The sequence below is a fragment of the Arachis ipaensis genome, chromosome B4 (genome assembly GCF_059453495.1).
Source record: "Arachis ipaensis isolate K30076 ecotype BB chromosome B4, ASM5945349v1, whole genome shotgun sequence".
NCBI classification, from domain to species: domain Eukaryota; kingdom Viridiplantae; phylum Streptophyta; class Magnoliopsida; order Fabales; family Fabaceae; genus Arachis; species Arachis ipaensis.
The window spans coordinates 3,912,722-3,937,094 of NC_142439.1; the positions used below are offsets into that span (position 1 = coordinate 3,912,722).

The 24,373-nt window shown below is 32.2% G+C and overlaps 2 protein-coding genes across 4 annotated transcripts; one reads left to right on the forward strand and one right to left on the reverse strand.

Annotated features, from left to right (window-relative positions):
* Positions 1–732: 732 nt before the first annotated feature.
* LOC107635856 (mitotic checkpoint serine/threonine-protein kinase BUB1-like) lies at positions 733–6,271 on the forward strand. The gene is made up of 15 exons (XM_088483050.1): positions 733–936; positions 1,022–1,160; positions 1,937–2,094; positions 2,198–2,288; positions 2,663–2,773; positions 2,866–2,953; positions 3,559–3,662; positions 3,745–3,816; positions 3,923–4,012; positions 4,092–4,249; positions 5,057–5,111; positions 5,195–5,329; positions 5,420–5,541; positions 5,665–5,995; positions 6,118–6,271. The coding sequence occupies exons 1-14, from the start codon at positions 863–865 to the stop codon at positions 5,852–5,854; spliced, it is 1,587 nt and encodes a 528-aa protein (XP_088339176.1). The 5' UTR covers positions 733–862; the 3' UTR covers positions 5,855–5,995; positions 6,118–6,271.
* A 3,434-nt stretch (positions 6,272–9,705) lies between these two features.
* Positions 9,706–22,399, reverse strand: LOC107638453 (DEAD-box ATP-dependent RNA helicase 17). 3 transcript variants are annotated; one of them, XM_016341734.3, is made up of 13 exons: positions 19,209–19,688; positions 18,986–19,065; positions 16,182–16,223; positions 15,524–15,722; positions 15,280–15,352; positions 15,063–15,172; positions 14,210–14,353; positions 13,528–13,636; positions 13,035–13,387; positions 12,858–12,931; positions 12,279–12,583; positions 11,456–11,702; positions 9,706–10,411 (listed from the first exon to the last, which is right to left on the reverse strand). In XM_016341734.3, the coding sequence occupies exons 4-13, from the start codon at positions 15,696–15,698 to the stop codon at positions 10,163–10,165; spliced, it is 1,839 nt and encodes a 612-aa protein (XP_016197220.1). In that variant the 5' UTR covers positions 15,699–15,722; positions 16,182–16,223; positions 18,986–19,065; positions 19,209–19,688; the 3' UTR covers positions 9,706–10,162. The 3 variants fall into 3 exon arrangements, with proteins under 3 accessions (XP_016197220.1, XP_016197218.1, XP_088339579.1); XM_016341732.3 differs by lacking the exon at positions 16,182–16,223 and having other exon boundaries at positions 19,209–19,716; XM_088483453.1 differs by lacking the exons at positions 16,182–16,223; positions 18,986–19,065; positions 19,209–19,688 and adding an exon at positions 22,217–22,399.
* Between the last annotated feature and the right edge of the window lie 1,974 nt (positions 22,400–24,373).

Consider the following 24,373-nt stretch of genomic DNA (forward strand, 5'->3'; position numbering starts at 1 on the left):
ATTCCGGACGAAGACGGCAATTCAAAGTCATCAATATCAAATGTCACATTTAAAGAAGTTTTTAATAATATTTAGGTAAGAAAAGTTGTATTTCACTTTAATAACATGTTATGATTTACACTTTTGTATAAACATTTACGATAGATATAACTAATTTATCTATAACTCTACTTTTAGATTTGAAATGAAATGTGTAACGAGGTTAACTGCTTTTCTAACGAGGTTAATAAAATACTAGGTTGTTGATAAATTTTCATTAGTTTTTTGATATAAAGTTCAGTGTAAAATTTACATGTTATTATTATAATTATATATGTTCTTATTTTCTTAGGACTCTTTTTGTATGGTTCAAGAATATTATAGATTTCAAATTGTTCAATTTACATTTTACTTTGAATAAAGATAAAATAGTATATTCAGTACGTTTATATTATATAATGACAATAATAATATTATACTAAATTCAAAAAATTTATGATTATAAAATATTATTTTCGATTTATCATATTAAATTAAAATATAAATTTATGTATCAGTACGAATTTAACACTAATAATATTATATATTCAATTTTTTTGTTAATTAAATTCAATTAAATTGGTCTAACATGACAAAACAAAAATAACTCTTATTTAATTGAGTAGACTGACCGGTCTAATATCGAGACTCCGGTCCCATTTTAAGAACCTTCCTGAGATAAAATTGGACACCCAATTTCACACAACCGCTAAATTCAAAATCTGGAATTTCCGCGCTTCACTCTCATTGGATCCCCGATTCCGACTGTCTTCGTTTACATACTCGGCTACTCGCAATTCGCAAAAGTATTGCATTTCTCTCCCAGTCTCCAAATTCAAACTCAATGGTCACATTTTTTAACTCCCTCACCTCCGCCACGGCCTCCGCCACGGACGATCCTCTCTTGCCATTCCTCTGGTATCTTTCTGCTTTTCACAAACTTGTCCCAGGAAAAAAAAATCTCATAAGATTGACAAAATTCTCTCGATTTTGTGAATTTTAGGAGTGTCAAGAAAGCTCTAGAAGGTTCCGGCAGTTCCAGCCAGAACCTGTTGAACTTACTAGGAGATTGCATTAGAAGCTTCAAGGATAGCGAACAGTACCGAAACGACGTCAGATTTCTCAAGATTTGGCTCCTCTATGTATTCTACTCGTTCTATCTCATGTTTCAAATCTCGTGGTTAGGGCTTTTTGACGAATAAAATTATTTAATTGAATAGTGATTTTCCATGGTAGCTATAGTAGCTATGAAAACCTAGCTACATGAGTGAGTGCACAACAGAGTACGGTTACATTACTTGAATTTATGCTTGCTAAGGATTCTCGCAGTTGTATATCAAATGTTAAAATGATTTGAATATGATTTTGGATAAGGTGAACTAAGGTCTTAAAGAAAGAGGACCCGGGTTTGTGGGCTGGGTCAAGGGGGACTAGTCTGTAACCTTCCAAGAGAAGCTGTGATATCTTCTGTTGGTTGAAAGAAAAGGAAAAGAAAGAAAAGTTTAAATATGGTTTTAATATGGCACCTTTACCCTTTTTTTTTTCTTTTAAAAAGTTTTGAATTTTATATATATATTTTTTGTTTTTGTTATAATATGAATCAATTAGGAAAGTTGATGTTACATCAATCATGTAATAGTAGAACTCTGCTTTACATTTTTTTGTTAGTAGAACAAACTAGCCAGTAGAAAGAATATAGATCAGATGGAAGGTAGCTCAATGACTAGAGAGATAGGGGGAGATTAATTTAAAAAAAAAAAAGGAAAAGAAACTATATGCAAAATTATCAAGAAACTATATGCTTAGCAGAACATAGTCTAGTTGCAACAAATCTGTAAGTTTTTTGTAATGGTGCTGTTTTGAAGCACTTTTTGTTGAGCAGACAACTCAACATGCTTCCGTTGGTTTGATTTTGCAGATGGGTGTTAGTTCAGATTTTGAAAGTGTTTTCATGGAAATGCTGAACTGCAATGTGTGTACCAAAAATGCTTCACTCTATGTGTGGTCTGCATGTTTCTTTGAGTTGAAAGGGATGCTCCATGATGCCCTCACAATCTATCACCTTGGTATTTCCAGGTCAGTGCTGTGTTAAGTCGAATCTTCAATACTTGCTTGTTTTGATATTTCAAGTTGGGGTGCCTTGACTGTAATTTTAGTTATTTGGGTCAATGTTCAATAGGAATGCAGAGCCAATTGAGTGGTTGAAGAAGGCACAGGCATTATGTCACCAGAGAATATCTGAAACTTGGAAGGCTGCTGAAAGGCAGAAGGTATGCCTATTCACAAAGAAGTTAGTCCTTTAGGCAAAATGAGCCAAACTAGTAGGAAAGGAAAGATAAATAAAAATAGAGAAAACACCAACTCCCTTGTACTCTTTTATTGAATAGGCTTTGTGCTTTGTGATCGTTGGTAGGTAATTTATTGCTTCCCAATTAGCCAAAGGTTTGTTCAAGTAGTAGATGAATCAAACACTGCCTTTGCAAAACACATTATTTATTTATTTTATTTCTCACATTGACATATTTCCTCAAGATTGACATATTTCCTCAATGTTGTGTCTCCTGAATTGAGATTTACTAACACTGACTGCATTTACAGTTTAAGAATTCTTTTGTATATATTTCATTTTATTTTTTAATTTCAGATTGATTATAAGGGATCCACAGAGTTGGGAAACATTGGCATTAATCCATGGGATTCCTCCATTTTGGAAGACCTGATGAAGAAGATAAATCCTACAATTAAAAAATTTTATGTGAGATATTTATATGCTTTGTTATATACATGTTTCATTTACTGCATCTGACAAGGATTCAGGTGCTTTATGCTTGTATAAATGCATTTCAGGGGTATCACTTGAGCACTAAATCGTATACAGGAAAAGTGGCCTTATCTACTTTGAAGAATGCATCAAGGAACAAAGTTATAGAGATAGGTAATATTCATATCCTTACTCTTGTCTTCATCATTGGGACGTAATTGTCTGACTGCTCCTAGCTTTATGATCAATCTGAAGAATTCATTTATATATGAATTTACTTGCTTTATCTTCTTGTATTTCTGACGGCATAGGAACAGTTGTATCATATATAAATTAATACCATAAATTTCATAGGAGATGCTAAAAAATTGTGAGTTCATGATATGTGCTAAAAATTGACCCTGCAACGAAATTTCCATTGAATCTGAGTTTATGATGTCTCCCCAGAGTTGTTAGCTTGTCTTCCAAAGACAATGTTGTTGCAGATAGTTTCTACAAAACTAGGTTTATCTATTGTTAGAAATAAAGAGTGTATATCTTTTTGGTATCTCAATAAAAAATCTTAGGAGTAGTTTTGGTTCTTTCTATTATTACGTCATCGTTTCCTTATTTCTCTAGGATAAGGGTTTTTCCTATTATCAACAGCAGTTAGTGTTCATCTCTTGTAAGACACCACAACATGATCATATCAGTGTATTTCATATAGTTTCATAGTCTTTATTCTTTTCCTTTACTGGCTTCATTCATTCTCTTGATGGTCCTTATCATGATATCCAAAGGCGGGAGGAAGTACCATATCAAAGGTTGCGCTGGACAAGGTGGTTTTGCTCAAGTATACAAGGCTTGTGTCAACAGTGATCCAAATGATGTTGTTGCGCTAAAGGTGCTGATGGTCTTTCAGAATCATTTCCTCTTAAAATGTGATATTTGTCTCATTTGATTGTACTTTGAACCTTAAATGTTAGATACAAAAGCCAGCTTTCCCTTGGGAATTTTACATGTATCGTCAGCTTGATATGCGGATCACTGGCAGAGAAGTATGTGATATTAATATCAATATCAAATTCAAATATTTATACCATCAACCTGCCTTTTCTATAAACATCCACATATACTGAATTGCCTGATATCTAACTATATCAGAGGTCAAGCTATGGTTTGGCTCAGAGAATTCATCTGTATGCAGACTGTAGCATACTCATCTGTGACTATTTAGCTCATGGAACGCTACAGGTCAGTTATTTCTACTGATTTCCCTTATTATCTTGTTCAATGTTATATAGTGTTAATTCAAGATGAACATACTATGCAGGATGTCATAAACACATATGCGGTCCAAGGGAAACCCATGGAAGAAGTTTTATGTATTTATTACACGATAGAAATGTTACACATGGTTGAAACTTTGCATGATGTTGGCTTGATTCATGGTGATTTCAAGCCTGATAATCTGCTTATTCGCTATGCTAGGTAAAATTAAGCTTCTCATTCGTTACCATTAGTTGGTTCACTTGCACCTTATTACTTGCAGAATGTCATTGTAAAGCTGGTTTCTCATTCTTAATTAATGATTATGATGACATGACTAAGTACATCGTCTTGTTATTATATACTTCTATATCTAAGGAGGACTTTGGGTGTAGAATTGCCCTTTATCTCTGGCAAAGCATCAACTTATGTAGTATAAATAAAACAACAATCAACTCTTTTCCTACTAAGTGGACGAGTTATACAAACAAAAAAATGACATTTTATTGGAACTATGTGTATATATAAATAATTTTAATCTATATTCTTTTTTATGGCTTCAGCAGTAGTTTTGTTTTAGTTTACCTGAAGGAGTTCATGACTTTTACATACTTTTTTTTTTTTTTTTAATGCATGGCCAAACCACCTGAGATGATGTTTTTCCATTCTAATTTTATATTGTCTAGTGTAACACTTTTCCAGTGCTATATTCTGTTTTACGGCAGCGTTGAAGTTATTGTTACTGCGATTTTCAGTCTCAAAAAACCACAAGTCCTACAAATATATAGTAAAATTAAAACTACCACTTAGATAAAACAACCTTGTTATGTTTACCACTGAAGATCCAGACCATGACGTTTTTACTTTTTAGATATTGATTGAGATAAAACTGACATGCAAATGCGAGCAAATACGAGCTGAGAGAGTTTCTTGTTGTTTAGTGTTTATATTATGCATGTTCCAAATAAGTACTTTGTAAATGCTTTGCTTTTGTAGACAGTGCTCATTCCTGGTTTTGCTACTTTGCAGGGATGACCTTACTGAAGAAGGGTTCTTGGACCGAAGTGGTCCTTGGTGTGATCAGGTCAGTTTTTCTCCAGATGATGATACAACTAAACCGTTTCTGGTTTTAGTACTTTCTGTTGTTGAAAGTTGTTCTATCCATAGGGTCTTTGCCTTGTAGACTGGGGAAGAGGGATTGTTCTGGATCTCTTTCCAGATGACATAGTATTTAAGGGTGATTGCGGAACTTCTGGCTTTCGCTGCATTGAGATGCAAGAGGATAAGCCATGGAAATTTCAGGCAAACCACTTCTTAAAACTACACTACAAATGTAATTAACTTCATGATTTACTGTCTTTGAAGTTGTTCTTCTCCATCACTTACCAACAGGTAGATGCATACGGCCTTTGCGTTGTTGTCCATATGATGTTGCATAATTGCTATATGGAGATTGCCAAAGAAGAATCATCTGATGGAGGCTACATGTATCTTCCCAAACAACGCTTTAAACGGTATATGTCCATTTACTTTTTGTTTATCTTTAGTCATGTGATTCACTGTAATGTTGGTGAAGTCAATTCGGAAACTTGATTCTACATTTGAAGCACCCTTAATTTGCTTGTTGAATCAAATAGTTACTGGAACGTTGCGCTCTGGAAGAATTTCTTCACCAAGATGTTAAATCAATACCCTGGCAATGATGATAGAAGGTTGCTGCAGGAGTTGAAGAAGTCCTTCCAGGACTATATAAGTTCCGATCCAAAGATGATAAAGACACTAAGGGAGTTACTTGCAAAGCAAAGGACTTCTATGTGTTGTGCTTAGAGTTTCAAAATTCCTTTCTGAACCTGTTTCGTTTTACTTAACTGTCTTCAGCTGCAGGAGGCTATATATATATGTGTATGTATATTTGAAGGAATATAGAAACAAATGCCAAATGCAAGCAATCCCAGACAGGTTCGGAAGGTGAACATCGATTCATTTTTCTTCTGATTCTGATTTTGCATGCTAACAACTGCTCTTTAATGCACTTATCCACTTACATTTGCCTCTTTAATGCTAATATTTATATTTATTGTCCTTTGTAGTTTGAGTTGTCTGAATTTGACTTTTCAAGTACTCATGTAGATACATGGATGAACTGAGTGCTGTTAGCACTTAGCAGGTCTAATGTTGTATATGATAATTGTTTGTTGTAATTGGGTGTGAACTTTGTAATATCTAAATAGTTTTCCTTGTTTAGATAGTGGATTTTAGCTCTGAAGAGGAATAGAGAAAAAAAAAATAGATGAATATTATTTTGTTTTTTTGGTTTAGAAAATAGATGAATATTAAAATATATTAAGAGAGACATAGGCTTCACGTAAAAGCCCAAATATACTTAGTTTCGTTGATGAGCACCACCAAGCTCTGGATAGGGCTGGACCGCCAGAGTCGGCTCACATGTCGATTCAAGTTTAACTCATTAATAGTTTAGTAAACCGGATTTATGAACTTGTAAGTCGAATTTGAGTATTAATTTGAATTTATATATTAAATGATAAGGGTTGAACTCGAGTAAGTTCAGGTTATTAACTTATAAGTTGGAGTGATTATATACAAAGAATTATTTTCATACTCAATATAAAAAAGCTTGCAAAATAAGTTAAATGCTTAAAGACATGTTACTTTATATTTTTAATTTATATCAGATACATATTTGTTAAATATACGAAAGTAAGATATCTCATCAAGTCACATCAAAACAGAAACAATTTTGGTTGTTTTTATTTTGTTTTTAATTGTACGTGAAATAATTGGTGAATTAGAATATGATGATGTGTTTAAGTAATTTTTTTATAGAGTAAAAGTATTGTTTTTGTCCTTAACGTTTGGGGTAAGTTTTAAAATTATCCCTAACATTTCAATCGTTCTATTTAAGTCTCTAACATTTTAAAATTGACTTAATGTTGTCTTACCATTAAGAGATTTGTTAATAGAATTGACAACAGGTCAAAATTGAGATAATTTTAAAACGTTAGGGATTTAAATAGGACGAAAACGTTGGGGACAAAATCGATACATAGAAATAAATTTTAATTTTATCCTTTAATAATATCAATTTTTTACTGTACATAGTATTCAATTATTTTTTAATCACATCTAAGTAAATTATAGTTAATCACATTACTTTCATTCTAAATAAATTAATTTTTTTATAATTTTACACTTTCATTCTAAATAATGTAATTTTACTTTCATTACTTAATTACATTACTTATAATTTTTTTTTATAATTTTACACTTTCATTCTAAATAAATTAATTTTTTAATAATTTTACACTTAAAGTAATGTAATTTTTTATAAATAAATAACTTTTACACTTTCAATCTAAATAATGTAATTTTACTTTCATTACTTAATCACATTGCTTATATATTTTTTTTATAATTTTACACTTTTATTCTAAATAAATTAATTTTTTATAATTTTATTCTTAAAGTAATGTAATTTTTTATAAATAAATAAATTTTACACTTTCATTCTAAATAATGTAATTTTACTTTCATTACTTAATCACATTACTTATAATTTTTTTTTTATAATTTTACACTTTCATTCTAAATAAATTAATTTTTTTATAATTTTACACTTAAAGTAATGTAATTTTTTTATAAATAAATAAATTTTATACTTTCATTCTAAATAATGTAATTTTACTTTCATTACTTAATCACATTACTTATAATTTTTTTATATAATTTTACACTTTTATTCTAAATAAATTAATTTTTTTATAATTTTACTCTTAAAGTAATGTAATTTTTTTATAAATAAATAATTTTACACTTTTATTGTAAATAATGTAATTTTACTTTCATTACTTAATCACATTACTTATAATTTTTTTCATAATTTTACATTTTCAATCTAATCACATTACATTCAGTACCGGAGCTTCATTAAGACAATGGGGCCATGGCCCCCAAATATTTTATAAAACTAAAACTTTGACTATTTATTTTGTTTGGTACAAGTTGTTCAATTAGTTATTATTTTTGTTGTAAGTTTTCCACAAACTCTTGGTCTTGGGTTCAAAACTTACTATAAGCACATTCTCCTTTTTGTGTTTATATATATATTCTTTTCTTTTTACTTTTAAGGTCAACAATTTTCATTTTTTCATTTTTGTTTGTTATGTTTATAATAAAAAGATAGTCTTATTATTTTAAAGTATAATGAACTAAATAAAATTCAACTATCAAATAATAAATAATACAAATAAATGATTTCATACTATTTATTAATTTTAATGTTTTATAAAACAAAATTATTTTTTAGCTAAATTATAAAATAGATAAACTATATATATAAGTATTTATTAAAATAAGTCTAATATTTTAATTTTTTTTATATCACTACTCTCTTTAATATGTTGCACAATATAGTAATTGGTATCATAATATCAAATAAAAAAAAAGTCTTATTATATTTTAAGTTTGTCATTTTATATTTTTTATTGATCTTCAATATTTTTTTAAAAAAATTATATATTTAGTGTAGGTTTAGATGCTATTATGTTAATTATAGTTTTTTAATAATTTATTTCTATAATTATAAATTTATAATAATTTAAAAAATAAAAATTAATACATTTAAATTGAATATACATATATATATAATTATATATACACCTGTCAAAACTAAAAATATCCGAGACATTCAAGTTAAAAGAAAGAAATGGTGAAAAACACAATTATGAGAGAGAGAAAAAGTATGAATGTCTCTCATCTGTTGGGTTATCTATTTTATATAAAAAAAAATATATTTTTACTATAAAATAGTCAACTTTAATTACAAATAATATTATATTATTACTATTTCACATACAACTAGAAACTAAAATTGTCAAATTAATCTGCTAAAGAGTTTCTCTTTCTTTGGGAATCGTTGTGCATAGTCACTTTTGCGAAAAATACTTTCTTTTAACTTTTTGCAACTAAAAAGTTGCGTTTTTAATTAAAAGAAACACCTAAAAAGCATCTTGTTATTAGAAAAAAAATTTACAATTAAAAAAAAAAGAAAAAACACTAAAAATTATCTTGTAATTAGCTAAAAAAGGATTTTACAATTTAAAAAATAAAACATCTCACTCTATGCCAGATAAGTTGAATTCAAACAAAAAATTATATTGGCGATGAATGAGAAGACCAAGACCACCACACCTAGACATAACACCCTCCGGCCCTATCTCTGGGTATAACTCCAAAAGTATTTTCATATCAAAATTTTTTGGCCAAAAAATCCCAAATAATCTGAGACAAGGTATTAGTATGAGAAAATATATATATGGATAAAATATTATTTTAGTCCCAATATGAGTCAGATTTTTATTTAGTCCACAATATTATAAATGTCTTATTTCAATCTAAAAAAGTTTAAAACGGATTCAATATTATTCCACAATTAAGCTTAACATAAAAAAAAATTAACATTTAAAAACTAATATAATATTTGTTTTCAATATAGAAATAAAATTAACCCATCAATAATTACTAATGTAAACTTTTTTGTTAATTATTCGAATCAAATTTAACGATAGAATAACATTAAATCCGTTTGAAACATTCTGAAATTGAAATAGAACGTTTGAAACATTAGATATCGACCTCAACATTAGAGACCAAAATAGTACTTAATCCTATATATCTTACATTTCCAAAAAGCAGTTTGTACTCCACATGATCAGTCTCATTCTTGTTGAGTTCTTGGAATTTATCCCAAATTGATCCAATAAAAGAATACATTTCATCACCTTTCAAACTTTCCTACAATACTATGAGTTGAATTACATAATTACCGTATTTTATATAGTACAAGTTAAATGATACACAACGGAAGTACCAAGCATCAAGCATATAAAGCTTTGTTCAGCTCATGTCGACAACAGAACAGTGCCCCAATGGAGGAAGGACTCTTTACGATACTTTATCTCGGATCACTTGGTGTCAGCTTTGTATCGAATCCTATGGCTTTAGGGGATAATGATCCAAATTCGCATGACACAGTATGTCGGTATCCATCCATAGTTGTCATTTTCATTATCATTTGCTTCATCAAAACTGCATCATCAGCCATTGTCATGGTTTGCATTAAGTCACTCTAGCAACTTTTCTCTTTTTCGATAGCCCACTTTTCTTCTCAAATCTCTTTCTCTTCTTATTTTGCTTTTGGAAGGATTGTCCAACTAAGGACGGTTGTTGTTTCAACGCAAAGCTTTTGGCCACGTGCCCCAAGTGAAGTTTCTTGATCATAAATATTGTTTTCAGCTCACCACGATGTGCTGTGTAAGCACGGACCCAAGAGCAAAATCCCTTCCTAGCAAGTTCATCCATCTTGGGCTGAAAAAATGACAACACAACAGTTAGCTTATGATACACAGAAACTAAGATCCCTATATAGAATCTTATTTATGGACAAAAATTGTCAGTGAAATCATGAGGAATAAGGATGATTGCGCTTTGGAAATCATCATCCCTCTTCGTTATTAGATGTAACATGATTTCACACTAATGTAATGGCTCAATTTCGAGAGAAATAATATTTGTATACTTGACAAGTTGACATATCAAGAGTACAACTTCTTTATTGATGTTTACTGTTACAAGTCATAAGATCAACTTTAACCTCTGTCAATACATTAGATGTATAACCGCCCAGGTAAACGAGGCATAGTGAATGATCAAACATCCTACCTAGAGCAGCTCACCTCACATGAACAACAAAGATGCAGCACAAAGGCCCTTTTTGGTGGCATTCAGCACAAATGATGATCAAAGGGAAACAAAGCCAATGCAGAGATTTGGGAGGAGACATAAATATGGGGAAATAGATGAAGAGTGGTTTATAGTTACCGTTATCCAAGTCTAATCATTTTGGTGTAGGTTGGATTTTTCTCCAGATTCTGCCACCATAAACAATGACTCAACTACAACAGGGATCATCCAATCCCACCACTTCAAAAAGTTCCCTTATCAATTCCACCAACCCAAGTTGGTGGCTGTGATTAGGATTGAAGAGCCTAGCAGAAATCATAGAACATTATGAGTTGACATGTGATTTTGACAACCATGACCCATTTCCCTGTCAGACCCTCCATTTCCTTTCACTCAAACCTATCTAGCATTAATTTAGATTGTCAGCGGTTCATAAGTCCTCTTGCTTAGCATATGCATAAAACCAACAGTGGCAACTCCAAATGTTTCATTGTTGTAAAAGCTCTAAGCCAAACAACAATAATGGCTCTAGAGTTAAATTTGGGCACATTTTTCCAAATCAAAATAGGATTAACATGTTAAAATACAGGTTTCTCATGTATCATTCAGTCAGATGGAAATGGAGTATCTATATTAAACAAGAATTCAGAAAGATCAGTAGTGTATCACCTTGGAAATGATGAATGATTCAAGTGCCTTCTGGAGACAAAGGACCCAAGGATGCAAGTCGATGAAAACAGACTTCTTTACTTGTTTGTTCTGTCCGTGTAATGTAAAATTATCCAACACTTTGAGAAGAGGATACTCTGCTAGTGAAACACCATGTTTCTCCAAGTCCTGTAAATAATCTATTTCAACTGGTTGCAGAAATAACAAGGACTCTCCCCTTTCACCCAGACGAGCAGTTCTACCAACTCTGCATCATGAATTCATCAAGGATCAGAAATCATAGTCTTAACATCATGCTTAAGACTTTAACATTACATAAAAGACAGCATGGGAGGATCCTTTTGAATCTAGAAGAGATATCAATGAAACAAATTCCACTTCCTGATAGATATTACATCATGTATGTTTTCTTTTTCAAAGTGGGTCCTTCTGGGGCTATTTATTGCAGCAAATTTGGATACAATGATATGACAATCATTTAGTTATTCATAATATTAATTGATTTTAAAATCCCTCATGGAATGGATAAGACATTCTTAAGATGCTAAAGTGGCATAGCTGTTAGCCCCTGAATATTTACGAGTGACAAAGTTCTCCATTAACAGCATTGATCTAACTAATTGAAGCTCGGAGATCACTTGTTTTATTAATAAAAGATCAAATAAAATAAAGTTATACAATCGATATAAAATGGTCCGGGGAGGTTTGTTTGGACTGCAATTAGCATAAAAAACTAGAAATAAAATCAGAAAAAAATGCCTTCCACATAACAACCCCTAAAAACATGGGAAAAGAAGCCAAAACAAAAAATAGGTATACATACCTGTGCACATATTCAGTAGCTTCCCCAGGAGAATCATACTGTATGATGCATCGAACCTTAGGAAAATCCAAGCCTCTAGCAGAAACATCAGTGGACAAAAGCAAAGCAGATTTCTCAGTTTTAAAAGCCTGAAAAGTAGATCTCCGGTCTTCATGTTCCATATTACCATGCAATCGAAAAGTTTGGCATCCAAGAAACATCTGTATGACCCTTTCTTTTGTTTGAGGATCAGTCGAGAAATGGAACTCACTTAGTAGCGAATAGTGAAAGTCTACCGCATCACATGTCGAAAAAAATACCACAACCTGTAAAATCACTAGGTCAATTATGTGAATCTTAAAGCATAATATTTGAATAACAGCATGTTCAATTGGCCAGGGGAAAATAAAGTTAAGGATCAATGCATGCCAAATATAAGTACACCAGAAATATTAAATTGTTCACGAACATGTCAATATTTGCCAATGATAAGAAATACAGTTATTAAAAGCAAGAGAGAATGCGGAGAGTTAAAAATCTTCTAACTCCAACAACCTACATATAATATAGATAAGGAAAGTATCTTTAGTGACGCCTAACCTTTTGTGAAGTGTCTCTTTCAAAAAGATGCTTTAGAATTGAAAGAAGAACAGCAAGCCGAGAACCACAAGGCACTGCTTAGCAAAATTCCATTCCAATTAAGTACTCAGCATATTGAGAATATTAACCGCGAAATGCAGTGAAGGAAAGATAAAAAAGAAACTAATTATCACATACCTTTCACGTATCTCTGAATTAACTGTGTGGGGATTTTATAATCTACAGCTGTTGCTATTTTACTGGAATACTTGACTTCGTCTTCTTCATCAGACTCTGAAGGATCAATGCTTTCAATTGTTGATACTGGTTTTCTTGTTTTACCCTCAAGACCAATCATCACTGGATTGTGTAAACTTATTTTAGCAAGATGGTTCACTTTCTCATTTAAGGTGGCAGAAAAAAGCAAATTCTGCCTTTGAAATTCAGAGTTTCTTGGAACTGTACTCTCCTTGTTATCATTTGCTGCTTTCCTTGAACCCAAAAGATGTAGTATTTCCTGTATATCTTGTCCAAATCCTAATTCCAAAATCCTGCAGAAAACCATACATCCAGCTAACCCTTTTAAAAAAAATTACTTGGCAAAAATAAAAAAACTATATGCAGAATCATTATCACATTTACTATGCCAACACATGATAATTTCTATAACATCAATAGATGCAAGCCATACCTATCAGCTTCATCAAAAATTATCCAGCGCAATTTTGTGTACAAGAATGATGATGTATTCTTCAAATGATCTAAAAGGCGCCCAGGTGTTGCTATAAGAATTGATATGCCTAAAACAATAACCACAGGTTACAAATTTGACCAGGTACAGTGAATGTCCAACCTTGTTCCTCCGACAAGCTAAAGCATATTTTAAATAATGTTATCATGAAACAGCTTTATTTCATAATGTTGCTATCAGTTTGATAATTCCATCGCATGAACAAAAGAAAAAGATTAAAAAAGGACAAAACCTTAAATATGAAAAGATAATAGGAATGCTGTTCTTTTTTTCCCTATTAAAAATGTTATGAGTGAATACCCCATCCGGCCCCTGACAATTATCTCGAAAGGACAACGAGGCCCCCAAGAAAAAAAAACACCCAATCCGGCCCCTGATAAATTTTTTTTGGGACAAATTAGCCCCTGTGCCAAAAAAAATAACATTGATTTTTTTTTTGCACAGGGGCCTCGTTGTCCTTTCGAAGTAATTGTCAGGGGACCGGGTTGGGTTTATTTTTTTTGTCAGGGGCCGGGTTGGGGTTTTTTTTTTGTCAGGGGCCTCGTTGTCTTTCGAGGTAATTGTCAGGGGCTGATTTGGGTTTTTCTCAAATGTGTTATTGATAAATATACTTGATTTCTACCTTTGCGTAGCCTAGCTTTCTCCTTTGATCTATTTTCACCACCCATAACATACCCGGGAACAATCCAATGGAATCGATGCAATAGCTTTTGAAGAATTTCATAAACCTGCAGACAAAGCTCACGCGTCGGTACAAGAACCAACGCTATTTCCAGCAAATCAATTAAATCTGTAACTGATTCAGACTAAATTAAAGAAAGAAATGCAATACTATTTTGTGTTACAAAAAGGGGAAAACAAACGGTCAGTACAATGTTCCCATAAAAAAAAATTAACACAAAACTTTCAGATGATGCATTATCATTAAACTTCACATATGTGCTCCTCAATAGTAGTAACAAACAACACATTATTGGGGAGGAAAAGGCAGGGGGGTAAAAACTCTATATTCAGTGAAGTATCAAAAACTTATGAGCAAGATATATATCACGAAGAATATCATTGAGACAGAGAGAAGAATATTTACAAGATGGAGGGTAAGAGATCCTCCATATAAGAGCAAAAACAATCCAAAGGAGACCTATCAATGTAGTGTAGCTTTAAAATCTCTCAACATGTCTGGGAGGGAAAGACTTATATTATGAGCTTTATACAAAATAGATGCTAGAAGGTCTAATCTTATCCCATAAAACTTGCTTGTCTGAATTTAAGGTGCGACAATTGTGCTCCAACCAAAAGAGAAACTTTCTATGTTCACCTTTTCCCATTTGAAAGCATTATTTCAAGCTATAGCAGTATACTCAAATCCAGGGCAATATGACATGATACACAGTAACAAGCATGCATAATTGTTATCTATCTGTGACAAATAAATGGAGAGAAATTGAACAAATAGGTATTAAAAAAAGACTTACCAAATGTTCCATCAGAGCGTTGTGTGCGAGTATCATAATTCTGCAAGTGATGAATAAGTGGAGCTAAGTAGGCAACTGTCTTCCCTGTGCCTGTGGCAGCATTAATAAGTCTAAAATTTTATCATTAAGGAACCCGTAAATAAGAAGATATAGCATGTGCTAAAGAAAAGAAGATGAAGGAAGATTTCTAAATCCAGAGAGAAGGAAAAAAGGATACGCATGACGGCCAGCGAGAATAACAGGAATGGCTTGAGCTTGCACCAGAGTTGGAACCTCGAATCCCAATTTTTCTATCAACAAAAAACATATAAACTCTTTTCCCATTTGGAACAAAAAAAATGGGTAAATTGTAGGTTACTCTTAAGCTCAATTCTAACCAGGCATGGTTCTGTGACGATAGGAATGAAAATTTATGAAAGAAATAAAAATCAAAGAAAGCGGGAGAGCAAGAGAGGAAATACCACGCAGTTCATCGCACAAGGAAGGGTGAAGACCAAGGCTAGAGAAGGAGCAAGAAGCAAAAACGCTGTCATTTCCTATGGTTGCATTGCTGGCAGCACTGCCAACATCTTTCTTCTCATTCTTCTTATTTTCCATCACTTTCTTGCTGCCTTTTTCGCTCTTCTTTATCCCCATTTCTTTTCTTTCAAATTCTCAACTCTATAGCACCATTACACCAAGGGTTTAACAAAAATTAGAGATGGCAGATATTGCAATAGATTATTTGACTTTAATAATGATAATGATAATGATAATAATAATAATCGTAACGTCCCGTCCAGCAAAATACTTGCTTAAGTCAGGGTATTTCTACTAGAAAGAACATTACATAACCTTTTCTAGTATTAACTACTTAATTATCGAGCCTTTGTATCGAGTTCGCGTTTCAGGTTTAAGAAAATGCCAGAAAATTTTGTTTTTATTCATTAAAGTCATGTTTCAAAGATTTCCAACAAATAATAATCACATAAATATTATTAATAATAGTTCTTATACAGAAGAAACCAAATGAAACTCAAATACAATATACCAAACCTACCCCTCTATGTAAAATAAAATCTCAAGAGACAACAGCGAAGGGACTCTATGAAAGCAATTAAAACCATAAAGAAAACCTACAAATCACTCGCAGCTTCATATTGCATCTTCAAACCTATGTCACTGAAATGGTGGAAAATTTGGGAGTGAGAACCAAACCACATGTTCTCAGTAGAGGTAGAGAATGCCGTGAGGCGTGAAAGTAGAGAATAAAACGCAAATAGTTAATTCCGTTCAGAGATATTTAAAAGAAAATTGACTTCATTGCCTTATGAATCCTCTTGAAAACCAACGGTTTAACATTTAAAATCCATAACCTTCTTTAAAAGCATCAGTTAGTTATCCAAAATCCTAAATCCATATTTTCCTTTATTAAAATCTTAAAAGTTTTCCTAAACTGTATGAATGACCAATCTGTTCCAAGCATAGGTTCATTAAGTCTATGCTGAACCAGTTTGATCTTTCATACTCTACTGAGCCTCAAACACAAACCAGTCACGGCCTCAGGGCCAAGCAATTCAATCATCACGCAGTTCACAGTCCAGTCAACCAGTTACAAACATAAGTAATGAGGTTCAAACACAATCAAGAGCAATTACATCAAGTATAACAATTAGCAGTTAAACAGAATTATTCACATAAGCAAACCAATTACAATATGCACACCCAAATAATGTCACATAGATGCATATGATAAATGTCTAGTCCTAGTACAAGCCATGAGCTCATGTGTCGGTTGGCACCCGCATTCCCGACATCTATCCGGTCACGAGCTCACGATTTCCCAGATACGATTTTCCGTTCAAATAAATGCACATATAATTATTAGCAGCTCTATTGAGACAACCTCTACTTTCCACTCGCAGGAAATATATACTCTTGGGAACGGAAAATTGCTGTAGGTATCCTAGTTTCCCTACAGAAGCTCTTGGGTTGCCTCAGGACAACAAACAAATAAACAAACATCTCTTGGGTTGCTTCAAGCAACAAATAAATAAACAAATATCTCTTGGGTTGCTTCAAGCAACAGATAAACATACGATAAGTACTCTACTCTTTCCTTTTTCTTTCATAACTGCAAATCCGCAAGCGGGAACAAGACCCACGCCCTTGCCAACAACCTCATAAACCAAATAATCTTTTCTCAAAAGAATCATTGAAGTTATTATCATTAAATAATACTTAAGTATTCATTTTAATTACCACCTTATATTTTTTATAAAAATTCGGACATAACCTCCCCTAAAAATAAAACTTAGCCACCCTTACAGGTTCCCTCTTTCTCAACATTTCACCAACCTCTTATCGGCAATTGCCACAACATTATATTCTCAAAAACATTTGGAAATAATATAGAAATCTTTTCTTAAAATATATATCCAAGGTTGTCACCAAAACCACATCGGCAGCCCAATCTCAATTTTGTTTTTAAAATACCAAATGAATTCGAAATTGCACAAACTTTATATCCATGCGACCATCTCGGATTAAGCTTTCTAGTAAACCAAAAATCATAATTTTCTGATCAATCTAGCCTCAGGAAAAGTAGGAAAACCGTGACTGCTATATAATGTTTAAAAAACCAGAAAAACAGCAGCAGTGTGTAATATTTAATATTCCGTATAAAATCCAAATTAAATCCAACCACCTTCAAAATTAACATGGTTAAACTTAAATTATCCAAGTTTCTTTCTCAATTGGTTCCAGGTCAATATCATTTTTAATGAAGAATTTACATAAGTTGAAAGTTAAGTTAAAGTAAGTCAAAATCTGTTTTAGAAACCATAAAAACTTAGTATCTTTCAACTTGTATAACTTTTACTACAAAACTTCAATTAGGCTACAGTTTGGCTTGGAAACTCCTAACTTATCTAGCAACATGTGTGTCTTGGTTGCAACCCAATTGCTATTCAATTCTAAGAGTTACAAGCATTGAAAGTTGATGCATAACTTGCTGAAAATTGGTTCTTTCTAGCTTAAGTCATTAACTTTCAAAAATTCACAACTCCCAATCCTCAACTCCTAAAATTCTGAAGTTTTAGAGAAATAAACCAAATTAATCAAATTTTAAAACAAAATTGGTTTCGCCCCAAAACTCAGCTTGGAAGAATCGCAGCAAGACAAACAAGTTGCTGCCCTGTTTGAACTTTTCTGCTGCAGGACAGATTTATCGACCAAACTTTAAAAATTTGCCATAAATTGTGTATTTAACGAAAAGACCTCAAATTTTTCAGTCCAGCTCTATATATTCCCAAGTTTAATCCAGACTTGGTCCCATGCAATTCTAATCATCGCGGAATTAGTTATAGCTTTTCAAAGTTTCTGACTTCATTTAAAAGTAATGCAGAAAAATCATATTTTCATAATTTATCTTTGAAAAATCATAACTAATTCTCTAGTTAATACGAAATCTTCAAAATTAAATCTTAGCAATCATACTCATTATAGTTCACTTAGCTCTTAATTTCTTATCGTTTCAAACACTATTGAGTTACTGGTTCACTTTCAAAGTTGCCATTTAACTTCAAAACTCAGATTTTCAGCAAGCAGTTCAACATTTTAAGATTCAATCCTTCAAATATTCTCTAAACTCAATTCCAATCAATCACCAAGTCCACCACCATTACAATAAAGAAATAACCAGGTCAACAGTAACAAATTCAATATAATCCATCAAACCCAGAGTTCTGAGCAATCACTCATCAACAATTCACAATTTACACAATCAATCAACTTCACAAAATCCACAAATTCAATCAATCCACAGCCACAATTCAACATCCATATAGCCAATCAACTAATCACAACAATTAAAACTATTTGCAATTACTCAATAAACTTTATGGGCATTCTTAAATTAAAATCGTTTAAGTTAAACCCCCTACCTCGATTAGCTGGCACGAATTAACCACGATAAGCCCGCTTATTCTGAATTCACAGCATCAGCGACAATTTCAATGTAATCCTGCAGCAACAACATTCAGTAGTTCTAACTAAGGGCAGCCGAGCAATGACAATAATGACTCTGGTAAATTAAACTGATCAACACTAGCTGCCTAAATAAAATGGCACAGAGAAGAATCAAGGCAGTCTTACCCATGAACTTACCAAAATGAAAAGTGGTGGCTACAACGTCTCTCACTACAATCAATCAGCAGCGGAGGTCTCCATCGCCACCTTCTTCCTTTCCTTGCTCGGATTCCTCCCTGCGACAAACCCAACAGCAGCAGCAACGTGCCCTAGGAACAGCAGTGGTAACAACCCCCTTCGGCTTCAGGCTCCACAGCGGTTTGGCTTCGCGAGCGGCGGCTTCGATTAACGGCAGTGGTGGCGTCTTGCGTGACAACGACAAGGCTCGACGGTGGCAGCGATGGTGCGGGAAGACAGCACGGTTCAACTTGCGCGAGCTCCCTAGCGACGTCCCTGGCAGTGATGAGGACGAACAATGGCGACGCGGTTGGCGGGTTCGACGGTGACAACCTGGGTCCCTCGCTCTCCTCTTCTCCCTCGTTCCTCTCCTTTCTTCCCCTGTCTTCCTTCTTAGCTCTTCTCCCTTCCGTTTCTGAACGTGGTGCACGTTGTGTTTTAATTGAAATTGGGAATTAGGGTTTTATACGGGGATTTTAGGATTAGGATAAAATATTTAAAAAAAATTATTCTAAAGAACAGTTAAAAAGATTTAATTATTTAAAAAAAATTTTAATATTAAAATTATTAAGAAACACCAAATTTTATTATAAAGAGATAAATATATTTTTAATTATTTTTTATAATTTTTAATATATGCTGTTTGATTTTTAATGTTATATAAATATATATAAATATTTATTTGGGATTAATTAGTTAATTAATTTAAAAAAAATTATTCTAAAAAATTGTTAAGAAGATTTAATTATTAAAATATTAATTCTTAACTATTTATTTATTTATTTATTTATTTATTATAATTTTTATATTAACAATTTTTATTTTTTCTAAAATTTTAGTAATTTTTGTTATTTATTTATTTTTTATTTTTATGATTTTTTGTCTTTTTTTTCTCGTTAGCTAAAGATCACAAAAATAAAAAAAATTAATAAATAATTACTAAAATTTCTAAAATTTTAAGAAAAATAAAATTTATCAACATAAAGATTATAAAAAATAAAATATTTATGATAGAATAATAATTTAGAATTCAAATAAAATACTATAAAGATTACTTTTAAAATGCATAAGATTTTATTTATCAATCTATTAACGAGCTCAAATAATTATTTCTAATTTAAATTATAAAGTAAACATACTAATCACATTTTATAAAATACGGTTAAATTCGAAATATCAATTACCTCAATTAAATTATATGACCTTTCATTATTTTTCTATCATCGAGACTTTAATTTTAATTTATATAAAATAACTTATTATAATAAAAATTTTACATAAAAATTAATTAACTTAAACTCTAAATATTTATAAAAATCAATGTAATCATTCCTAATAAATTAATCTCTAAGAACTCAAACTAATAAAATAAATTATAATTTATTCATAATAGAAATTTCTTAAATCAAATTATATAATACTTCCATTACTAAATTTTAATTTCGAATTATACGAAATATCAATTATAAAATTACACAAGAGTATTAATTAACTTAACTCCAAATGTTAATAAAACTAATTTGATTACTCTTACTAGATTAGTTTACAAAATAATGAGTTCAAATTAATAATAAGTCATAGCTTATTCGTAATAGAAATCACTTAAATTAAACTATACAATTCTTTTTTATTTTTTTAATTACTAAAATTATGCAAAATATTCTATTATAATAAAATTACCTAACAATATTAATTGGTTCAAAATGAATTTATCTCTGAATCTATTTAATTATTTCTAACAGAATAATGTAAAGGTTAAATATAATAAAATAATATCACAATTTATTCATATTTAGATTTTTAAAAATGTGAGATGTTATAATAATAATAATAAGAAGAAGGATTCCTACAGTTATCATTGTTCAGAATCCAATAATACACTCCCCTCTTAGATTCTTTAATTGTGCTGGAGAAGTTGTGCATTATTGACTAGAGAATAATAAAAGAACAAAGAATATTTGATTCAAGAGCCACACAATCTGACTCAATAAACAATTCTACAAACTCTAAAACCCTAAACCCTTATTCAATGCCATACCAACTCGGATGACAAAACAGCATAAAGCTTGGTAGAGACCTAATACAACTCATGAATTTATTCTCAATTATAGTTTACAATCGAAGCTGCAACAAACACAAGTATTAGTATAATTTTCTGATTATGCCTCATTCATTATCATATTGACAGTTTTATTTTTTTTAATTATAAAAAAAAAAGCTTTCATTTTAATAAAAATATGCTATATATATCAGCCATATGACAAAGACAAATATCAATAACAAACTCTCTGTTTTTCTTTTTTTTTTTTTGTTGAAAAACGAACATGAAAAGGACTTCGATGCTCAGTCACAAAGGTAGCATTTGATGGAGAGACAGAGACGGAAAGAATAAGACTAAGAGACAGAGACTAAGAGATAGAGATTGAAATAAATCTCAGTATTTTGTTTGGTGCAAAATGGGAGACAGAAATTGAAACAAGAATGAAACTCTAATTTAATTTGCACAGAGGATAAAATTAGAATTAATTAATTGAAATGAGGGTATTTTAGGTTTAAAATGTTATTAAAGTTTCAGTCTCTATCTCTAAAAATTTTAGCCCCCCTTGTGTCCTTACTTTTTGAAGATACTGAAATACTAAAATTTTAGAGACAGAGACAGAAATTTTAGTACCGATCTCTAAACCAACAAACATGATACTAAGTTTCAGTATCTCAGTCTCTGTCTCAGTACCTCAAAACAAACGCTACCAAAAGGTGTTGCATGAAACATATTGGCAAAAGAGAATTCAACACAAAGATCAATTACTATTGTAGATATTGATTCAAGAAGAATAAGCTAATAACATTAACTGCTATGGTACCATAAGTAAGAATGTAATGTAATAGCCAATTCAAGAGAACCATGAAATCAGAAATCACAAGCAAATAGCACCATAAAGAGCACAAATATAAAAGATCACAAAACTTGCCTCTTGGGAGAAGTCACGCACGAAAGAAGGGGCGGTTGATGCACCGAAGCAGTGGTGCATTCACTAGTGGCGGCAACGGCGAGGGAGCACTGACGCGGCGGCAGTTTGGCTGGCTTCACCGCTTCACAGCTCGAAACACCTCACCTGGTCTCTCTCCTCAGTTGCAGTTTACGTTAGAAGAAATGTGTGATTTTTTTCAAGATCCGCCACTAATTACATTATTTATTTAGAATGAAAGTAATGTGATTAAATGTAACTTACTTAGATGTGATTAAAAAATAATTGAATACTATGTACAGTAAAAAGTTGGTATTATTAAAAGATAAAATTAAAATTTATTTTTATGTATCGCTTTTGTCCCCAACATTTTCGTCCTATTTAAGTCCCTAACGTTTCAAAATCGTCTTAATTTTATCCCGCCGTCAATTCTGTTAATGGATCCCTAACGGCTGGACAATATTGAGTCAATTTTGAAACGTTAGGGACTAAAATAGGACAATTGAAATGTTAGGGACAACTTTGGGACTTATCCCAAACGTTGGGGACAAAAACGATACTTTACTCTTCTGTATACTTTTTCCGTTTAACCCTGCAATTCTAGACATGGCTCATAAAGAGAAACAATCTGTTGAAGGTGAAGTTGTCCATATCAAACCAGAGGATGACGAGAGCTTTATTGAAGAAAATTTGCTTATGGTGGGAAAGATTCTCTCGGACTAAGAGGTTAGCTTCAAGACTTGCAAAGCGGTACTTTTGGAAATATGGGAGAATCTGAAAGGAGTAGCGATCTCGGATGTCGGCAGAAACAAAGTGCTTATCAGCTTCAGGGATATTAGGAAGGGTATCCAGATACGCAAGGGAGGACCTTAGAGCATTAGAGAAAATCTTGTTAACCTACAGATATGGAATGGAAGACAGTCAGTATACGATGTGGACCACCAATATATAGAATTATGGGTACAAATATATGGGCTTCCACTTAATTATATAACAAGGAAAACGGTTGAGACTATCGGTAAGAAAATAGGAGTCGAGATAGAAACGGAGAATTCACGATTGAATAACATACTACAGAGAACTTTTTTCAGGGTGAAGGTAACGTTGAACATCACTAAACCTTTACCTACTGGCTTCTGGCTAGCAATAGAAAATCATCAAACTTTTTGGGTTTATTTCAAATATGAAAGGATTCAGGATAGCTACTATCTAAACTGTGGAATCCTTGGTCATAGTAAGAAGGAATGCAAAAATCCAATGGCTACAGCAAGCTGGGACTCGACGAAACCAAGATATGGACTGAGATTAGGGGTTAATAGAGCTAAGCCCCTTTTAGCCAGGGGAACAAAGCAGCAAGAGAAAGACGAAAATAGGGAGTGGGTAGACGATAAACAAGCGTGTGAGGGAGAGCATGCAACAATGGACACTATGAAGGGAGAAATGGGCAGAAGAGAGTAGCACGGGCAAGAGAGTAAGAGGAGGGATTCAGAGAACTTTTGAAGCTGACTCAGAGCAACAAAAGGTTCGGGGTAGGGAGAGTCAAGGATCAAGAGAGCAAATCGAGGAGGTTTCAGAAAGTCTATTAAACATGCGTGTTATTTCAGAAAGGAAAGAATTAAGAATGGGTGAGAAAACATCAGACTTTATAAATAGGATGAGAAAAGGAATGGATAGGATTCAAGAGTTAGAAGAGGAGAATTGAGCTTCCAGGCCCAATGTAATTTTCTCTTTGAATCAAAAAGTATTTGGACTGTGCAAAATTTAGGATGACAAGGAGGGGCAAGAGGACTATATATAAGTTATGGATAATAACGATGCCCAACCTTTCGCTACGAAATCAACGTTGAATGAGTTATAGCTAGTTGGGCTGAAGGAAACTAAGGGCCAAACAAAAAACCAGCAAGTAGAGGAAGGTGACAGGGAGAGTGACATGTGTCTAACAATAAGGGAAGAGCTAGAAAAGCTTTTTGGCAAGAAGGATACCCAACAAATTCAACATGACAACAAGGAAATGCTGAAATAAGCAGAGAAGGAGACAGAAATCATAAGGCATAATGCAGGATAGCTGTGGAGTTATAGGAGAAAACCAAAAATGAAAATAATTGTTACTACAGGTGGCAGAGCAGAACCATGATTCAGAGAATGGAGAATGGGGATGAG

What these genes read in the sequence shown, in the direction of transcription:
- LOC107638453 (XM_088483453.1), bottom strand. Translation starts at nt 15,698, where the DNA reads ATGGGGATAAAGAAGAGCGAAAAAGGCAGCAAGAAAGTGATGGAAAAT. An exon ending in CTTGTGCGATGAACTGCGTG is followed by an intron (nt 15,353 to 15,523) that starts GTATTTCCTCTC and finishes TTTTGTTGATAG; the next exon opens with AAAAATTGGGATTCGAGGTT. An exon ending in GCTACTGAATATGTGCACAG is followed by an intron (nt 11,703 to 12,278) that starts GTATGTATACCT and finishes TTCATGATGCAG; the next exon opens with AGTTGGTAGAACTGCTCGTC.
- LOC107635856 (XM_088483050.1), top strand. Translation starts at nt 863, where the DNA reads ATGGTCACATTTTTTAACTCCCTCACCTCCGCCACGGCCTCCGCCACG. An exon ending in AGGCTGCTGAAAGGCAGAAG is followed by an intron (nt 2,289 to 2,662) that starts GTATGCCTATTC and finishes TTTTAATTTCAG; the next exon opens with ATTGATTATAAGGGATCCAC. An exon ending in TGCGGATCACTGGCAGAGAA is followed by an intron (nt 3,817 to 3,922) that starts GTATGTGATATT and finishes TAACTATATCAG; the next exon opens with AGGTCAAGCTATGGTTTGGC.